Source organism: Narcine bancroftii, chromosome 5 (genome assembly GCF_036971445.1).
Source record: "Narcine bancroftii isolate sNarBan1 chromosome 5, sNarBan1.hap1, whole genome shotgun sequence".
Taxonomy (NCBI): domain Eukaryota; kingdom Metazoa; phylum Chordata; class Chondrichthyes; order Torpediniformes; family Narcinidae; genus Narcine; species Narcine bancroftii.
Genome location: NC_091473.1, coordinates 240,216,603 through 240,234,835, shown reverse-complemented (window position 1 = coordinate 240,234,835; position 18,233 = coordinate 240,216,603). Strand labels below are relative to the sequence as shown.

At 40.5% G+C, this 18,233-nt stretch overlaps 1 protein-coding gene across 5 annotated transcripts in view; it reads right to left on the bottom strand.

Moving 5' to 3' along the window:
• Positions 1-18,233, bottom strand: part of LOC138765084 (copine-8-like) — a 437,705-nt gene that overhangs the window by 220,032 nt on the left and 199,440 nt on the right. For all 5 annotated transcript variants that reach the window (XM_069941777.1, XM_069941779.1, XM_069941780.1 and 2 more), the window contains one exon: positions 3,998-4,061. In XM_069941777.1, coding sequence (XP_069797878.1) covers positions 3,998-4,061 — 64 coding nt within the window. The remainder of the gene's footprint in view (positions 1-3,997; positions 4,062-18,233) is intronic.

The window sequence follows — 18,233 nt, the reverse complement described above, 5'->3', positions numbered from 1 at the left end:
CTCCTTTCTTCTTTCCATGGGGATAGACTCCTCTATGACTCTCACAGTCACGCTTCCCTTCCCACCAATTGCCCCTTTGGCACCTACCTCTATGACCGCAGGGAATGCTACACCCCCATCCACTCCTTCACCACCAATCGGGCCCCAAGCAGTCCTTCTAAGTAAAGTAGCACTTCACTTGTGAATTTTCAGGGATCTTCTGCTGCATCTGGTACTTCCATTGTCGTCTACTCTACTCTGGAGAGACTGGGTGCAGACTGGGAGATCACTTTATTATCACCTCAGCTCTACCCGCCATAATGGCGTGGATCTCGGAGTGGCAACCCATTTCAATTTCCCACCCCATTCCCATGCCGACATGTGTGTCCATGATTGTATGTACTGCCAGACTGAGACCACCTGCAAATTGGAGGAACAGCACCTCATTCTGCCTGGGAATCCTCCAAGCAGATGGCATTAACATTGACTCCTCCGGTTGTTCTGTTTCTGTTAGTCTCCCACAACACCCCCCCCACCCCTCTCTCTCTCTTTCCCTATCCCTAGATCTCCTCTAGCACTGCCGGTCTGCCCCTCTTTCCCCCTTTCTGCCACTTCTGCATCCACCCTGATCAATTCTCACCTTTCCTCTTTGTCATCCTATCTATATCCAATCATCGGATTTTGCCTGTTAGCCAGTGCTCCTCCCCTGCCCTTCCTTCCCTTCTCTTCTGGTCTCTATTATTTTTGTGTTTTCATGCTTTTTACATACTGATAAGAATAGCCAATGTGGATTCTTAATTTTTCCCTTTGTTTAATTTCAGCTCATACCACTGTTGAAGGTAAAGGTTCCATTATTGTCACATAATACTACATAGATGAAATTCTTTAACTTTTGTCTTCCATAAGGCAGACAGGGAGTCGCCACTTTGTCCAGTGCCCCTCACAGAAACCTACAGCCCCTGGTGTTCCTAGGGGGAACTGACCAGTCCCTGGGCCTGCTTAGCTTCCGAGATCAGACAATCTCAGGCATATACAGGCTATTAGTTATGGAAGAGATTTTTTAAAAAAAGCAGCATGACACAAAAGAGATCTGCATTTATATAGCATCCTTCACAGCCTCCAGATTTCCAAAGTGCTTTATGGCCAATTAAGTGCAGTCACTTACCCAGTTTAGGAAACAAAAATGTCAAATTCCAAACGGTAAGCTCTCACAAACAACAAAATTGTACTGCCCACATAATTTACTTCAATCATGTTGATTGTGTGATAAATATTTGCCCGTATTCTTGGAATAGATCCTTTGATCTTCTTTGAACCACTGCCATGAAATGATTTATGCCCAACTGGGACCTCGGTTTAACATTTTTTCTCGCAGTGCGCTGCTACCTCAGTTGTGCAAAGCATCGGCCTCGTTTTCTGTGATTAGATTTTTGGACTGGGGAAAGCTTCTGATTCAGAGGAAATTGCTCTGGATGCCAAGCCAAGGGAAGTGCTTTTGCGTTTGTTCGATTTGGAATCAATCCACTGAATTAATTAGGAAAATAAGATTGAGCAATGGATGGAATTCTAGTACAGGTATATTTAAGATATTACCATCTCAACTTAAAACATTTATACATTAGAATAGGAAGGTTCATATTTAACAGTAAAGGATCAATAGTATCAATTTGGTCGTAACATAATTAATAATGAGCATTCTCAGAATCATAACTTAATGATGCTCAAGGAATCATCACAGAGCTTTTAAATTATTGAATTAAATCAGTGTTTGGAACAGATTTAAGACCCCTGTTCTCATATCACCGAAATGAAAAGTACAGCTCCAACTCATTTAAATATTGTGTGACTCAGTACAGTTTCCTTGAGGGCAGAACATTTCTGCTCATGTTTAAAATCAATGTGTATTTTCTAACTAATTATTGGACAAAAAAAAAACAATTGCTCAATTACAATCAAGAGTGATTGTTACAGAATTTATAACTGGAGAACAACTTACAACAGTCAAAAACAAGCATTGAATTATTTACAACCCCTTTCATAGATTTAAATAAATACATAGTAAAGCCGTAAAACATAATTTCAGGGCTCCTCCCGAGACTACATGGATCAGCAATTTGCTCTCCGAACCACTGAAGGGGAACCGTTAGACAAGCGCATCCCCACAGAGAACACCTGTTTCCTTGTGCTGGTAAGTATGCTTCATCTATTCAAAAAAGAAACATTTGAAATCCATTTCTTTGCTTTTTTTTAAATTAAACCCATTCTTTGCTGATTTCATTAGATGCAGGAAAGCACAGCTGCAGAGTCCTTGCAGCGGTTCATGTCCAAAAAAGCAAACATGCCGGGCACAAGAATTCCAGCCTTTCGTGACTTTATTGTAACCACTTAATGAATTAAAAATGGTGGTTCTGTAAAATACCCATTATCTGCAATTCAAGCAACTGCTCGCCTCAAGCAAGTGGCAAAAACAAAATTGTGGAAAATAAATGAGTAACAAAATACAGGTTTAAAATTGGCGCCCTCCCCCTTGTGATCAGTCCGTCAATCATGCTACACGCACTCTCAAGCGACCGGAAAATTCGCTTATCCAGCATCTGCCAATCCCCATAGGTAGTAGATACTGGGAGCTTTACAATTCTGATTTACTCACAACAGCACATTCTGTCATTGACACATATGATATTATTCTATGTTAAATGACAAGGTTCCAAATTGAAGTGGGTTAAAGACAAATCAAATGTTGTACCAACATGCCTCGAGTGATTTTTTTTTTCCCGCAGTAAAATGCAGTTACAACCATATTCAGCTGTCTCATATTCGTCCAGAAATTATATTTGATATCTGAATGTGTGAAGCAGGACTAGGAGTAGGCCATTCTACCCTGTGTTTCCATTTAATAAAATCATGGCTGATGTGATTTTCACTTCAACTCTGCATCTCAGTCTACCTTTTGTAAACCCCCACTGTTTTCCACGAGTCTCTCTAGCCAGATCAGACTCTTCCAAGGATTAGTCACTCTTGCCCCATGAGTGTTTCATTGCTGATGTGCAACCATCCTTCAGGAGCACTGCAGGGAACTTGGGCCAAGTCACAACAGGAGCGAGAATTATTGTACAATCTGATCTTCCAAGCTTGCTGCAAGCTTGAGAAAACTCTTGTTGGTCAGCTAAGTATTTACTTTTTGTCAGCCAAATGTTGCTGGCAAACTGTGGAAACCAGTAAGAAAACTCATTGCAAATCAGCAACAATGCAATGCAAGATGGACACTCAACCATCATCGCCAATTAACCTATGAGCTGGTGAAGTCCAGGTGTGAAGATGGGTTGAGGGATCCAGAGCAAAAGTTGTATTTATTGTAATTCAGGAGAAAGATTCATCTGACTCCAATCTAAACAAAATCAAAATTCTCCTTATGAAACTAATTGGGTTTCTCTTGAATGAACACCAAGGTAGCTGATCGGATCACTGGGTTGAATGTGCATTGTGCATTTGTTTCTGAAAGTTCTTTAATGAGCAATAGCTATTATTTTAAAGCTGAAGCAAATAACTGTCCAAAATAGGAAGAGCAGTTCAAAGATGAGAACTATAGAAATTTATGTTTCAGAGAGAGACTAATTCACCTTTGCAACCAAGTTCATAATTTAAACAAAAATTACAATCTTCCCAGCTCTTTTATCAGTCTTGTAGTTTTGGTATATTAAGAGATTATTTTAGGACTAAATTAATTGCAACAGTGGCTTCAGCATTCCACCACTTTCTGGAATAGCCACTTATGTTAAAAAGACAGTCTGTACATTCGGACAGCACAGTAGTCTTGAGGATCACCAGACAGGTTGAAATGACTTCCCTGTAATAATTGACTCTTGATCATCTGTTTCTCAGATGAGAAAAGGACAAACTATTGTCTTACAGGCTCAGAAATGCAGTGCTACATTTTGCACAAAAGTAAAAATTTTACAACACCCAGCAGGTACTTTCTAACCTGATTTCCCAGCGTGATAGTAAAGCTTTTACTTACCCGACAATTGCCAAGTTCTTCAGCTGACAGAATAATTGTTCCACATTTCTTCCCTGGGATTCCACTGAGAAGAGACAACAAAAGAATTTTGTATTAAATTTGAGATTACCTTCAGAATCTTTACAGTTTTAACAAAGAATGGTCAGAACAAACTAAATAGATATTGGTAGATAACCATTGCAATATTTATTATTACAAAAAGCCATGAGAATAAAATATTTTTTCCAATCTATGCTTCTATCTTTATTTTCCTAAATTGTGCATAATATAGTTTCAATACTACAAGCATGTGATATATTACATATTTTACACAAATATCAAGGATTACCACCCAGAGGCACTGACCTCCACCATTGTAAAATGCTTGGAGGTCGATTGCTGGAATGTAGCAAAGTGCACCTCCTTGAGAGACTGGACCCATTTCCATTCACCTACAGACGGAACCGTTCCTCTGTTGATCATGTAGACTTGTGCCTCCATTCCATCCTGACTCACTTGGAGAATGATGGTTCATACGCCAGGCTGCTGATCATCGAGTTCAGCTAGGCGTTTAATGCAATCATATCCCAGAGGCTTGTGGACTAGCTGTCCTTGATGGGTCTTAACACTCCCTCTCTGCAACTGGGTTCTGGACGTCCTAACGGAAAGACTACAGTATATCAGAGTTGGCCGCAGAACAATGAGCACCATCACACTGAGCACTGGAGCATCTCAGGGCAGTGTGCTCAGTCCACTCCGGTTCATACTACTGATCCATGACTGTAATGCCAGATCCAGCAGTTATTATTTGCAGGTGGCCTCATCAGCACCAATGATGAGGTACAAATAGAGAAAAGAGGTGGAAATTCTCATGATGTGGTGCAAGATTAACAACCTGATTCTCAACATGGACAAATCCAAGGTGGATAAGACCATCCACCACTACGTATTAATAGCTCGACAGTGAAGAGTAGGAGCATAATAGAGGCAGAGAGAATAACTGGGGTCTCCCTCCCCCCAAAAAATTATCTACTTTTGGCCTAATCCACTAAAAAGTGATCCAACCAATAGGAGTTTTCCATCAAACAAAGATCCAACACTTTAATGGGCAACTACAGCTGCTCCACCACATCAGGCTACAGTCAGGACGGTATAAGACAATGCATGTCTCCACCAGAGCAGACCCTGGCTGCAATGTATGCCACCAATTCCCAAACCTTTGATCTTAACTACAAGAAATACAAGGGCATCAGTGCATTAAATAACAATACACGCATGTTCCTCTACAAAATCGGCATGAACTTGGAAATAGCCTGTCAGTCTGTCATCGCTCACTCCAAATCACGTAGGAGTACCTTTTCCAGATGGACAGCGGCGGTTCAAAAAGTTCACTCACTGACAGCTTCTCAAAGGCAAGTAGGAAGGGATAATAAATCTGTGACTTGACAGGGATCCCCAAATACCAATTAAAAAAAAAATCTGGCCATCATTCCTTTGCACCCACATTTCTCACAGCTCTCTCAACCAAGCAAAGGGGACAATGGCACACAAGAGACAATGAAGTGGTTCTTTTACTGTAACCTGGACTGACAAATTATTCAAACCAACTTTCTATTCCCCAAAGAGATAGAAGTATGCTCTTCCATTTGATCACAACTGATTAAAACCTCAAACCACTGCCCACCATTGAAGACAATCACACCAATTCAGAACCGAATGCTTAATCCTGGGATTACCACTATCTCTAAATTATAATAGTGGCAGGGTTGGCATAGCAGTTAGCACAACTCCTTTACAGTGGCAGCGATCGGAATCGGGGCTTGAATCTTGCTCTGTCTCTAGGGATCGTGTACGTTCTCCCCGCGTCTGCATGGGTTTTCCTCAGGGGCTCCGGTTTCCTTCCACCTTTCAAACGCGTACCGGGGATATAGGTTACTTGGGTGTAAATTGGGCGGCATGGACGCGTGGGCCGAAATAGCCTGTTACCATATCTAAATTTTTTTTTAAAAACAACTGCAATATAGATTTTATCGGTACTTCCACAATTCTGTTCCAGGGATGCTGGCAGTTTGGCAAGCTTTTCACTCTTATTGCCTGGTCACAGGTAAAGAGCGGGGGCTTGCTAAATTAGCCAGCAGGTACAAGTTACAGCTAGACTGCAATGCATACCTTTCAATGCCCTTACATGAGTGGCCAAAATGAATGAATTCATCCTCAAATAAGATATATTACTAAATCCATCACCAGACTCAGGCACTGCTCAGTTTTTTGCATTGACAATATTCACCAACATCCTTTATCATTCAAGACAATTGCCTCTTATTTATGTCCTCCACTACACCTTCATATAAGCTTAAAATTTCACATACAACACTTGCACACTCACCTGCCGTGCTTTACTTTATTTGTCCTTTTACAATTAACATTGACATTTCACATCCAAAAATATAGAGGACCTATGGATTTATGTTAAAAGATTCATTACACTTAAATCATATCATTTCATCCCAGGTACCCCACATTTTAATCAAGCAGATGATATTGTATTGATATTTTATTATAATAAAAGAAAATCTAAACCCACTACCAAGAAAAAAGCTGGCCAAAAAAGACAGAATTCTTATCAGTGATAAATTACCTCATTAGTCAACCTTCATAACAAATCAAAGATTATAAAAGTAATTAAAAAAGAGTCCCCACAGTGTTTGAAAATTTGAATTCAAATCGGAAATCTTCTCTATGTTTAAACATGACACGACGTCACGAAGCTATTGAGTATGATTAGGTGTAGTAACGTCCCTCTATCTGATCAACACCGTCCACCTAGCATTAAGAGAAATAAAAGATAATCCATGCAGCTCAGATGCTGTTCTCCAACAATACCAAATAAAGCAGTTAAGGGATTAGGTTTAAAATTAACTTCAAAAAATGCAGGGAAAGTTTGAAATACTTTGTTCCAATATTTCTCAAGACTCTGACATGTCCTGAGCATGAATTTCTAGCCCTTTTTCTACTGGCATCCAGTTAATTGGCCGTGCAGTGTCCCGAGATAGGAAGCCATTTCTGCTAATTCCACTGGGCCACCTTTAACCAGGACAATGACTGCTTTTCCACTGAACACATCTCATCCCTGGGGATAGAAGAGACTACCTTCAACCGGAAAGGGGTGACTTTCTGGCTTAATTGGTATACTGATGCTGTTTGACGCCGGTGTGTTGATTGTTTTCCTTTTCCACTGGACCCTGTCCCAGTGAATTTCCGTTAATTCCTGGTACAAGGTGCCAGTGGAAAAGGGGCAAATGAAGCATCTCCTTTGTTGCATTTATCACATCCACATAAAAGCAAGACAGTTTGACTTTGGACATGTGAGCCTCTTGGACTACTTTAAATTGTAGGAGAGAGCAAAAAGCACATAAAGAAGAGGCTTTAAACAATTTGAAAATAACATTCCAAGTTCCTTCAGAAATTAAAAGCTGTAGGTCCTATTCCCAGGCTTTTTAAAATTTTATCTGAGGGACCCTCTCCTATTTCCAGTAACTTACTTGCTTTTTTCCAAAATCAACAGCGAGGGACAGGCAGGTCTGAGGCTTTTAAACTCAAAAAGGGGATATGGTTGCTTTTTTTTCTTTGGCTTGGCTTCGCGGACGAATATTTGTGGAGGGGTAAATGTCCACATCAGCTGCAGGCTCGTTTGTGGCTGACAAGTCCGATGCGGGACAGGCAGACATGGGTGCAGCGGTTGCAGGGGAAAATTGGTGGGTTGGGGTTGGGTGTTGGGTTTTTCCTCCTTTGTCTTTTGTCAGTGAGGTGGGCTCTGCGGTCTTCTTCAAAGGGGGTTGCTGCCCGCCGAACTGTGAGGCGCCAAGATGCACGGTTTGAGGCGATATCAGCCCACTGGCGGTGGTCAATGTGGCAGGCACCAAGAGATTTCTTTAGGCAGTCCTTGTACCTCTTCTTTGGTGCACCTCTGACATGATGGCCAGTGGAGAGCTCGCCATATAACATGATCTTGGGGAGGCGATGGTCCTCCATTCTGGAGACGTAACCTACCCAGCGCAGTTGGATCTTCAACAGCGTGGATTCGATGCTGTCGGCCTCAGCCATCTCGAGTACTTCGATGTTGGGAGATGAAGTCGCTCCAATGAATGTTGAGGATGGAGTGGAGACAATGTTGGTGGAAGCGTTCTAGGAGCCGCAGGTGATGCCGATAGAGGACCCATGATTCGGAGCCGAACAGGAGTGTGGGTATGACAACGGCACTGTATACGCTTATCTTTGTGTGGTTTTTCAGGTGGTTGTTTTTCCAGACTCTTTTGTGTAGTCTTCCAAAGGCGCTATTTGCCTTGGCGAGTCTGTTGTCTATCTCGTTGTCGATCCTTGCATCCGATGAAATGGTGCAGCCGAGATAGGTAAACTGGTTGACCGTTTTGAGTTTTGTGTGCCCAATGGAGATGTGGGGGGTCTGGTAGTCATGGTGGGGAGCTGGCTGATGGAGGACCTGGTGGCTACAGCATGGTTAAACAGGTTCAGACTTCATTGGTTAAACAGGATAGGACTTTATTCCCTGGAGCATAGAAGAATGAGTGGAGATTTGATAGAAGCATATAAAATTATGAGCTGTAGACATAGAGTAAATGCAAGTAGGTTTTTTTCATTGAGGTTAGGTGAGATACAAACTAGAGGACATGGGTTAAGGGTGAATGGGGAAAGGCTTAGGGGGAACTTCTTCACATAGAGATTGGTGGGAGTGTGGAATGAGCTGCCAGTTGAAGTGGTGAATGTGAGCCCATTTTTCATATTTAAGAAAAATTTGGACAGGTATGTTGGTGGGAGGGTCTGGAGGGCAAAGGACTGGGTGCAGGCCAGTGGCACTTAGCAGAATAATAGTTTGGTACAGGCTAGAAGGGCCAAAGGGCCTTTTTTTCTATGCTGTACTGTTCTATGGTTCCGATAAAACACAGAAAGTCTTGCAGCATCCATTGGAGGTAAAGATATATTACCGATGTTTCAGGCCTGAGACCTTTCCTGAAGGTGAGATCTCATACCTTGAGGAAACGGTCAGGCACGAAATGTCAGTAATACTGTATATCTTATGGTCGCTGTGAGACCGGCTGATTTCCAGCAGCATTTCTGTTTTTTTTTTAACTACAGCTACAGTGTCTGCAGACTTTCATATTTCACTCCAACTGTTACACTCACACTGATAACATGTGTGAAACAATGGAGGAAGAGGGCATCTTCACACCCAAAATATTCACATCTTCTATTGCCCTTTCAACCCAGATCTCTGTTCTGATTAACAAGCTACAGTGCCATTTTTAATGACCTAGCTCTCTGCTTTCACACCACTATCTTACACAACATATTTTATTTATTACAGATAACCACACTATAGACTGGCTGTGCAAGAGCACCATGCAAAAGCTTTTGATTAGATATACTTTTAATCCAATTCATATTCATAGAATCCCAACCTCTTGCATTATTCGATGTGCAGCATTACAGGCTTTCTGTTGGCCCCAATATACTGAATCCTATCACGGGAATACTTCTTGAAAGTTGTACACCATTATCACAATTGCCTGAAGTTTAAAATGGAACTTATTGATTGAAAACCCATTTCAGCAAGAATCCTGAAGCATTTGCATTTTAGATACATTGGACTACAAAGAAGCAGGCAATAATAATTTACTCTCCTTTCTCAGATTCTGGGCAGCACTTGGGGAAAACCACAGAGCTGAGATTTGGTAAGATAATGGGGATGAGCGCTTATAGTTTTAAAAAAAGAGGGCAGCTTCCTGGAAGATGCGGTCAATCATAAGTCTAGAGAACAGTTCGCAGTAAGTCAGCATGTGTCTCTGGTCACCATGATGCCAATCTAAAGGAATCCCATCTCTTTGCACGATTCACATCTGTCCATCCCTTACTTGAACCAGGAATAGGCCATCTGGCCCCATTGAGCCTGCTCTCCATTCATCGAGATCATGGCTGTTTTTAACCATGGTTTCAGCTCCACTTACCTGCCATTAATTCATAACCTTTAATTCCACTACTATGAAAATAAATAGTCTTTAAAATATTTATTGAGGAACCTTATAATGTTTCTTTGAGCAAAGAATTCCACAAATTCACAACACTGTGAGAGAAGCAGTTCCTCCTCATCTCTGTCTTCAATTTACTTCCCTAAATTTTGACGTTAAATCTGGAAGATGGTAGTACTGCCGCTGCCGCTGGTGTGGACCTGCAGGGAGTGAGGGAGTAGAAATGCAGCGCTCCTGTGGGGTCCGGCCACCCAGTCAGCTGCCATTGGTTCCGCATGGGCTTTCAACGGCCTGCTGTGGGAGCACATGGTGGTTTTAGTTGAAATCCCATGACCAGAGCGTCTGAGCCCAAGATGGCAGCGCCTATTAATTTGCAGCATCCACGAGGGGCTGCAGACTCTGGGAAAGCGGAGGACTGGAACAGGCACCAGAAGATGGGAAGATCATGCACCGACTGAGAGGAAGAAGCAGAGGAGACAACCCATGGGGACGGTGACCACGACGACGGACCAGTGAGGGGGCTCTGCGGCTGAGGAACCAGTGCATGCGGGGGCTGCTGGTGACTCAAGGCGATGAACCGGTGGAAGCTGTGGGCTTCGGGAGACTGCTGTCGGGAGACACGTGCCGGGTTGTGGGACTGGTGGAGACTGGCTCGAACTGGTTAGAGGAGAACCAGGGATGTGTGCAGGTGCCGAGAGCGCTGGAAAGTTCCTGGCCGTGGAGCTCAGGGAGCTCAGGTTCCAATGGCTTGGACTGGACTCTGAGTGGCTGCGGGGGTTGCGGAAGCGCTGGAGGCGAATCTATGGACACTTGGTGACTCTAGTGGGGGACTCTCATTTGCTCTCTCTCTGACTGTAAAACTGTAAGAGGCGCTAAGGCAATTCTTGCTGGTGGGCAAATCTGTATGACTTGCAGCAGGCAAAAACAAAATTAATGTAGTAAACTGAATCTTGAGGCTTTGTGTTCCACCCCCCCCCACCCCCCCCCCCTCCCAGTTTTTGTTGTGGTTCTCTTCGGGATTACCTACCACTCTATCAATGCAATGAGGACAGGGTTCTCCTCATGCATCCCTATTATCCCACCAGCTTCCACATCCAACATATCATTCCCCATGATTTCTGACACCTGAAACACGATCCCATCACCAGCCACATCCTGACCAATGAAGATGAATGTCCAGGATCCAATCACAACTCTGATTTGCTTTTTTTTTTCTCTCGTAAATAGGTAGATCTAAACAGCTGAACCTATTTCCAATGACTTGGACCAATGACATTGACTAACCTGAACCCTTGACTAACCCTAATCCTTAGCAGTAGCACACTCCCAGCCATTTATATGAACACAGCAACATGGGGAGGGCAGTGAAGCCACAGGAGGTTGCTCAGATGAACCCAGCATGACATCAGGAAGCATCACTTGTACAATCATACAATGAAATCCTTGTCAGAATAGTAGAACAGTTTTCTGATCATTAGAAAAACATTCCTCCTGCCTTTATGAAGTGTCAGTTGTGATGTGATTCTCAGCATTGACCCATTAAAGTAATGGCACATTAATTTTATGTGAACAGTTTACTGAAGCCATTTGATGTGTCTTTAAATCACCACTGCATTTGAATCTGTAAGTACATGCCATTACCAATCATATCTTGGATTCTCCCACTATGATGTGAAGATTTTAATTGAATTGCATGAGAGTTGGCATTGTTCCGGCATGATATTTGGCACCTCAATTTGACCCCCCTGATAAAATGATTAACACAAATGGTACAATAATAGATAGCTTCACGTGATAAGCATGTGAGAGAAGTGGGCTCTGTATTTCGATTATACAAGACAAATAACTAACTCAACAAAACAAAGTACTTAACACTAATGACATACTTGATGTTAAATACTGATGAATAGCTCACTTTTCTGATAAATTAACTTAATAAATAACAATGAATTTTCCTTTAAAAATCTTCAGTTAAATATCCTACGAAGTCTCTTTAACATTAAGATACTGTAAGGACTTCAATGTCACCAGTCCACATTGTGTGCCATTCCGTTCAACATTAAGATATTTTTAATACCCTAAATTGGCAATTTTCTACAATTATAACAAAATCTATTTTAGATTTTAGGAGACTTTTAAAAGTCAGAGTTTGTCAGAGCAGAAGCATCAGGGTCAGAGGTTTACAGATTGAACACAAGAACCCATACTCTCTAAGTTAAATACTTTAAAACACCTGTGATCTGGCACCCGTGGGGATTGGTAAATGCCAGTTAAGTGGATTTTACGGTACCCTGAGTTTGCATGGTTGGCGAACTGACCACTCGGGGCACCAAGTTTAATCTTCTGTAATTTTTTATTTATTTATTTTCTGTGATTTTATTTTTGCTGGTTGCTTGAGGCTGCAGGTTTCCTGAATTCCAGATAATGAGGATTTTACTAATATTTTGTTTGCTAATATTGTGCAGAAACCCAACAATCCTTTCAAGCTTGTGTGAGTGCACAAGCCCCAAATCTATATTGTTGACTAATATTGTCATTTCAACCATGTTCCAGCTCGAGAGTAAAACACAGACTTCCACAGCATTTAAATGTTATGGAATTTCCTCTTTTATTTTACGTCATTTAGATTGTATTTAAATGTCTGATTTTTAAAAATTCAACAACTCATTTGGCTATTCAGAATTTGTTTATACTTTTGAATGTTAGAACCATTTAAGTCATTCAGCAGAAATGGCAGCAGGCAAGTTAGCTTAATCTTCTCCACCATGACCCTCAACCCACCGTGATAGCCTACACACCGGAACCCCAGACATAACCCTGCTTCTAGATTTCATTGAATTTGTGACTCAGTCTTCACACGCCACTGAGTTTTGCAGCAATGATCCCTTGGACATAATGTTAACTGGGATGTTGAAAAAAATTCTCAATGGGATGGTGCAATCATCGATTTCAATATACCCACATATCTCTCTGTTTTGTCAAAAGTGTGCTTATTTCTGGTTGCTTGCTGCTCATACATTAAAAAGAAACAAAGAATCTATTGGAAAGTCGGATTCAGGAGATACTTCAACTAACCCAGAATCCAGAAAACCAGGTTATTTTGAAAAATCTGGAAGCAATTCTTTTCCAGACAAGGGGTTTTGGAAATGCAAAACTTTCATCCCCAGAAGTATGGAAGTGGGGGATTTTACATTTTCTGAAACCATCTGATATTTATTTGCTGTGGCTGCCAGTGATATGGATCACACCTGCATGAGGAAAGGTGTCAATCAGACATAAAACAAAGACTCTAGCACCTGTTATTACATTTTCATGCTGGTATCACATTGTCAGGCAAAGCTGTTCTTTGAAGGACTTATTGAATTCCCTTATAATTATATTCTCTTCAATCAAAGTATGTCAATTTCACAAGTACATAATTGACAAGTTGCAGTGTTTTATAACAAACCAAGCAAATAAATACCACTGGGAAGGCTAACAGAGTATATTTAGCTTAAGCTACTGCTGAACAGATTACAAATCAATGAGAGCCAGACTTTTACTGGAACAAATACCCATCTACTCAAGTTAAGGTTGATGAAAATTACTTCACAATTATAGTTTATAAAAATTTCATTATTCATGTATTTAATTACAATGAGCTTTTTCAATAACAAATTAAGTTGCTTGGAATAATAGGTTTACATAGGTTGGCACCACATCATGGGCTGAAGGGCCTGTACTGTGTTGTTATGTGCTGTTACCTTACGTTTTATGAATCCAAGTTTTCCAAATTAATCTTCAGAAAAGAGCACCTTACCACTTCAGGATTAGAAGGTGCGATTAGTGATCTGACTGCATAATATATGGGCATGGGTTCATGCTTTTGGTTTTCAATTCAATCCAACTCATATAAATGGCAATGAATTTTGGAAATTCATATCTGCCATATAAGACATAGGAGCAGAAATAGGCTACTCAGTCCATAAAGTCTGCTCTGCCATTTAATCATAGTTGATCTATTTTCCCACTCAGCCCCACTGCCCAGCTTTCTCCCCATAACCTTTGATGCTCTGGCTAATCCAATACCTCTCAATCTCTGTCTTAAATTCACCCAAATGTGCCTTGACAACTGCCTATAGCAACAAATTTCACCCTCTGGCTGAAGAAATTCCTATGCATTTCTGTTCTAAGCGGGCTCTCCTGAAGTTGTGCCCTCTTGTCCTAGACTCTCCCACTCTGGGAAATAACCTTTCTACATCTACTCCGTCCATGCCTTTCAACATTTCAAATGTTTCAATGTGATTCGTTCTCCTAAATTCCAATTACAAGCCATTGAAACTTAATTCCCAACAATGGATAAAAATTAAAACACACTCAAACTCAGCTGAATGAAAGGATGCCATCAGAAGCAAGTTCCACTTAATGAAGCCAAAACAGAATTTCATATCCAAGGTGGATCCCATTGGCTCATGATGAACAGCCTTTGGATCTTTTACGAAAATTGGACCAACTTCAGTTTTATGGAAAATATGAGGACACTATGAAAAGACAAAGTTAAGAAAGAAGGGAAGACCAAAAAAAAAGAGAAAAGGGAAAGAAAGAAAGAGCGGAAGGAAAGAGGGGAAGTGGAACCAGGCAACAGAAAATGAATTTGGAAGAAAATGATATATTGCAATATTTAAAAATGAAACAATTATGTTATATTACACAATTAAGAAAGATTAATAACCCAAGAAAAAAAAAGAAATTAGATTTAAAGTCTTGTGCATCAGAACTTGTAATTAGCCAAAGTCTCATATATTAAAGTAGATTTAAAAAATCACATTTTAACCAAATCATAAATCACATGGATAAAATTCATGCTCCATATAAATGACTATATTCAAGCAATTTGATTGATAAAATTCAGCTGGGGCTACGAAGAGGAAGGGTATCTGAATTTGCAGTGGACACATGCCAGGCCAAAAAAAAAATGTCAAATGACAAAAGGAAGCTTCAATCCATTCCCATAGGTACTGTATTTGTACCTCTCACCTCCACGTGACCCAGAGTTCAGTAGCATACCCAGAAATCATGCAAAATGAATGTCTGTCTATTAAAAAAAAGGTGATCTGCATTTCTTGTGAATATATATATATATATATATACATAAGTTTAAAAAATTAAAAAGAAGTCATTTTGAAAAAAGATTTGGGATGTTATTTGAGATTTTGAATGATAAAAAATGTATAGCTTTTCTCTGCATTTCCTTCTTCTTTGATCATCTCATCACATTCATTTGAAATCATTACTGATTATATCATATCAAAAAATTTTATTACTGTGATTGTTGTGTAGCATTCCCCCGAAGCCTCAGCGCCGAGTGACTCCAGTTCTCAGTGAATTCGCAATTCATCTCATCATACATTACTATCTGTGTTCATTGCCACTCATCTTCCACCATGCAAGCTTCCCAATTTAAATTCATGCCATAGATCATCCTGCTTCACCTCCCCTTTGTCTCAATCGCAGATGAAGCTTGTTACGATAGCTACTTTCTATCCTGTTCTACCCACACTCCTGTTCCTTTTTATAGTCTTAATTCCGTCAACCTCTCTCAGATCCCCAAATCTATTGCTTGTTGCCTTCTTTGTATGGCACAGTTGGCGCCATGCTATTACAGTGCCAGTGACCTAGGTTTGAATCCAGCGTGTGTGAGTCTGTGTATGTATGTGTGTAAATATTGTCTAGGTATGTATTTTTGTTCAAGATTCAAGATGCTTTTTATTGTCATGTAATATTACAATTTAAAAAAAATATATATATGATATACTTCAACTTCTGCCTCTCGTAAAACAAACAAAAGGGCAGCATGGCTAGCAAAACAGTTAGCGCAACCCTGTTACAGTGCCAGTGACCTTGGTTCGAATCCAGCGCTCGAGTTTGTATGTTTTCCTTGTATCTATGTGGGTTTCCTCTGGGTACTCTGGTTTCTTCCCAGCCTTCAAAAGTGTACAAGGGTTTGTAGGTTAATTAGGTGTAATTGGACCGGAGGGGCCTAATACCGTGATGTATGTCTAAATGCAACATTTTAATTTAAATTTTAAGCACTCACTTCCAGGTGGCTACAACCTTCCAACATCAATGGCAAGATTTAAAAAAAAATCACTCTGAATGATACGATCAACTCCTTCTGTCATTTCTTTCTTTCTTGTAGTTCTTCTTCGATTTCAGTTCCCTCAGATTTCTTTCTTTTTGTCCTGTTCTTGTACTCTCCCAATTCCTTTGGTTCAGTGGTTTTTTTCCACCTTGCATCCTAAACTACTTCTCAACAAATGACCATCCAATTCTAATTCCAGCTTTCATATATTCCAGAAAGTGTCGGGGAACTCAGCAGGTCGTACAGCACCCATGGAAAGCAAAGTCTGCTGATGTCGATTGCTTCCTGCTTTCCATGAATGCTGCATGACCTGCTGAGTCACCCGGCACTTTTTTTTGTATTCTCCCAGTTCTCCAGCATCTGCTGACTTCTTAACCTTTATGCTATATATATTCTCAGACACTGTCACCCCCACCCCTCTTCACCCCGTGTCTCAATTTCCTTTCTCTCCCATTTTTGATGATGTCACCTCAGCTCCAGCCTCTATTTTCACTGCAATGTCTTCAAATGAAGTGCCTGACCACCAAATCCACATTTCTTGGAAATCTGTTTGATTCCCTCCAGCCAGGAAAATACAAATACATGGTGTTGCCATGAATGTTCCCTGCGTAATCCTCTCCCAAGACCCTGACCCATATCATTCCGCAGTAATGGCACACAATATTTTCCCAGCCAAGTTGCTGTTGCAGGTATTATTGTTAAAGCAGATATAAAATGTGAGGATAAGCATTCAGGATGTGAGATAACAGTGAATCTCACTAATCTGATTTTCCTCACACACACTCCGAATGTGCGAGGCTTAAGGTCATCAGTTGCGTGAGTACTTTTGACATTAAAATTATACCAGTCATCATAAAATTAGATACGAAAAGTGAAAAGCAAACAGATTGGTTCTGATTATGTTTCCTGTTGGATCTGATAACACTGGACAGTAATTCTTTTCAAAAGGTTTGCTTCATATAAGAAAATTGGAGATTATGATAGGACCACATCTTGGTGAACACAAAGATAATTTCAGATTTGATATATCATGTGTGAAGTTGGAGAGATATTAAATAACTTTCATTGAATTTAATTGCTGACACATTGCTTGCGTTTAAGTGACCTAAAAACGTTTTGCCGCTGATTTTCGTTTGTACCTCTCGTGTCAGTAGTCACAACAAAATTCGACCAGTATTAATGGATTCCAGTTGCCTTGATAGCACCTTTCCACAGTGACAATGTCCTGGTGAAACCTTTCACCATGTTTGTCGTTGACTGCACCAAGATTAGCAGGGAATATGTCCAAGTGTGAATGCAGGAAATTAATTTCCAATGAAATGTAGCATTTCATAGTCGTGTATGGTTGCAGTAGACTTAAAATATGATAGGAAATCACAAAAACCAGGTTATATCTTAAAGATGGGATGTTGAGGGCCTCCAGCATTGTGTTTACAGTACTCCTCTCTGCTTCTTCAGATTTTCATGCTTTGCTGCTCACAACTGATTGCTTGAGTTCATTCCAATATACTCGCTTTTCTGTCAGCTCTACATAACACCCAACACATCTTTCAGAAGAGGTCTAAATTATCACAGATGATGCTGTGTTCTGTATTTTCCAACCTCAATTCTATATGTATTCTGAAATCGTTTGGTTTACATGGTTGTTGAAAAAGCAAGCATTGCAATGACATGGCAGGTGTACATTTTAAAAGTGAATTCATTTTGAAGGAAAACTTTTTCATCCCTCTCAACCTTTCCATTTCTTGAAAAGATATTAAAAGAATCAATGTTGTATCATCAGCTTTTTTACTTTAATGTCTTCTGAGTGAATATCCCCTGAAAATCCCTGTGGGCTTGATGCCCCCAGCAGTCTCTGAACTTCTAATCCAGAGGATTTTTTTAATTGCAAGGAACTCATTCGACTTCCTTTTGCATGTATGGCGATAAACACTTTATAGGTGTATCTTACCTAAAAGCAAAGCTAATCAGATAAATAAATACTCTATTCCTTTTAAAGCCAATGGCACTTGTTTTCCCTGTGGAAAAAAAAACAATGGATTTCTAAAAAAAACAGAGGTTGTTGAACTTTCTGCCAAATCCCATTTTCCGTCTT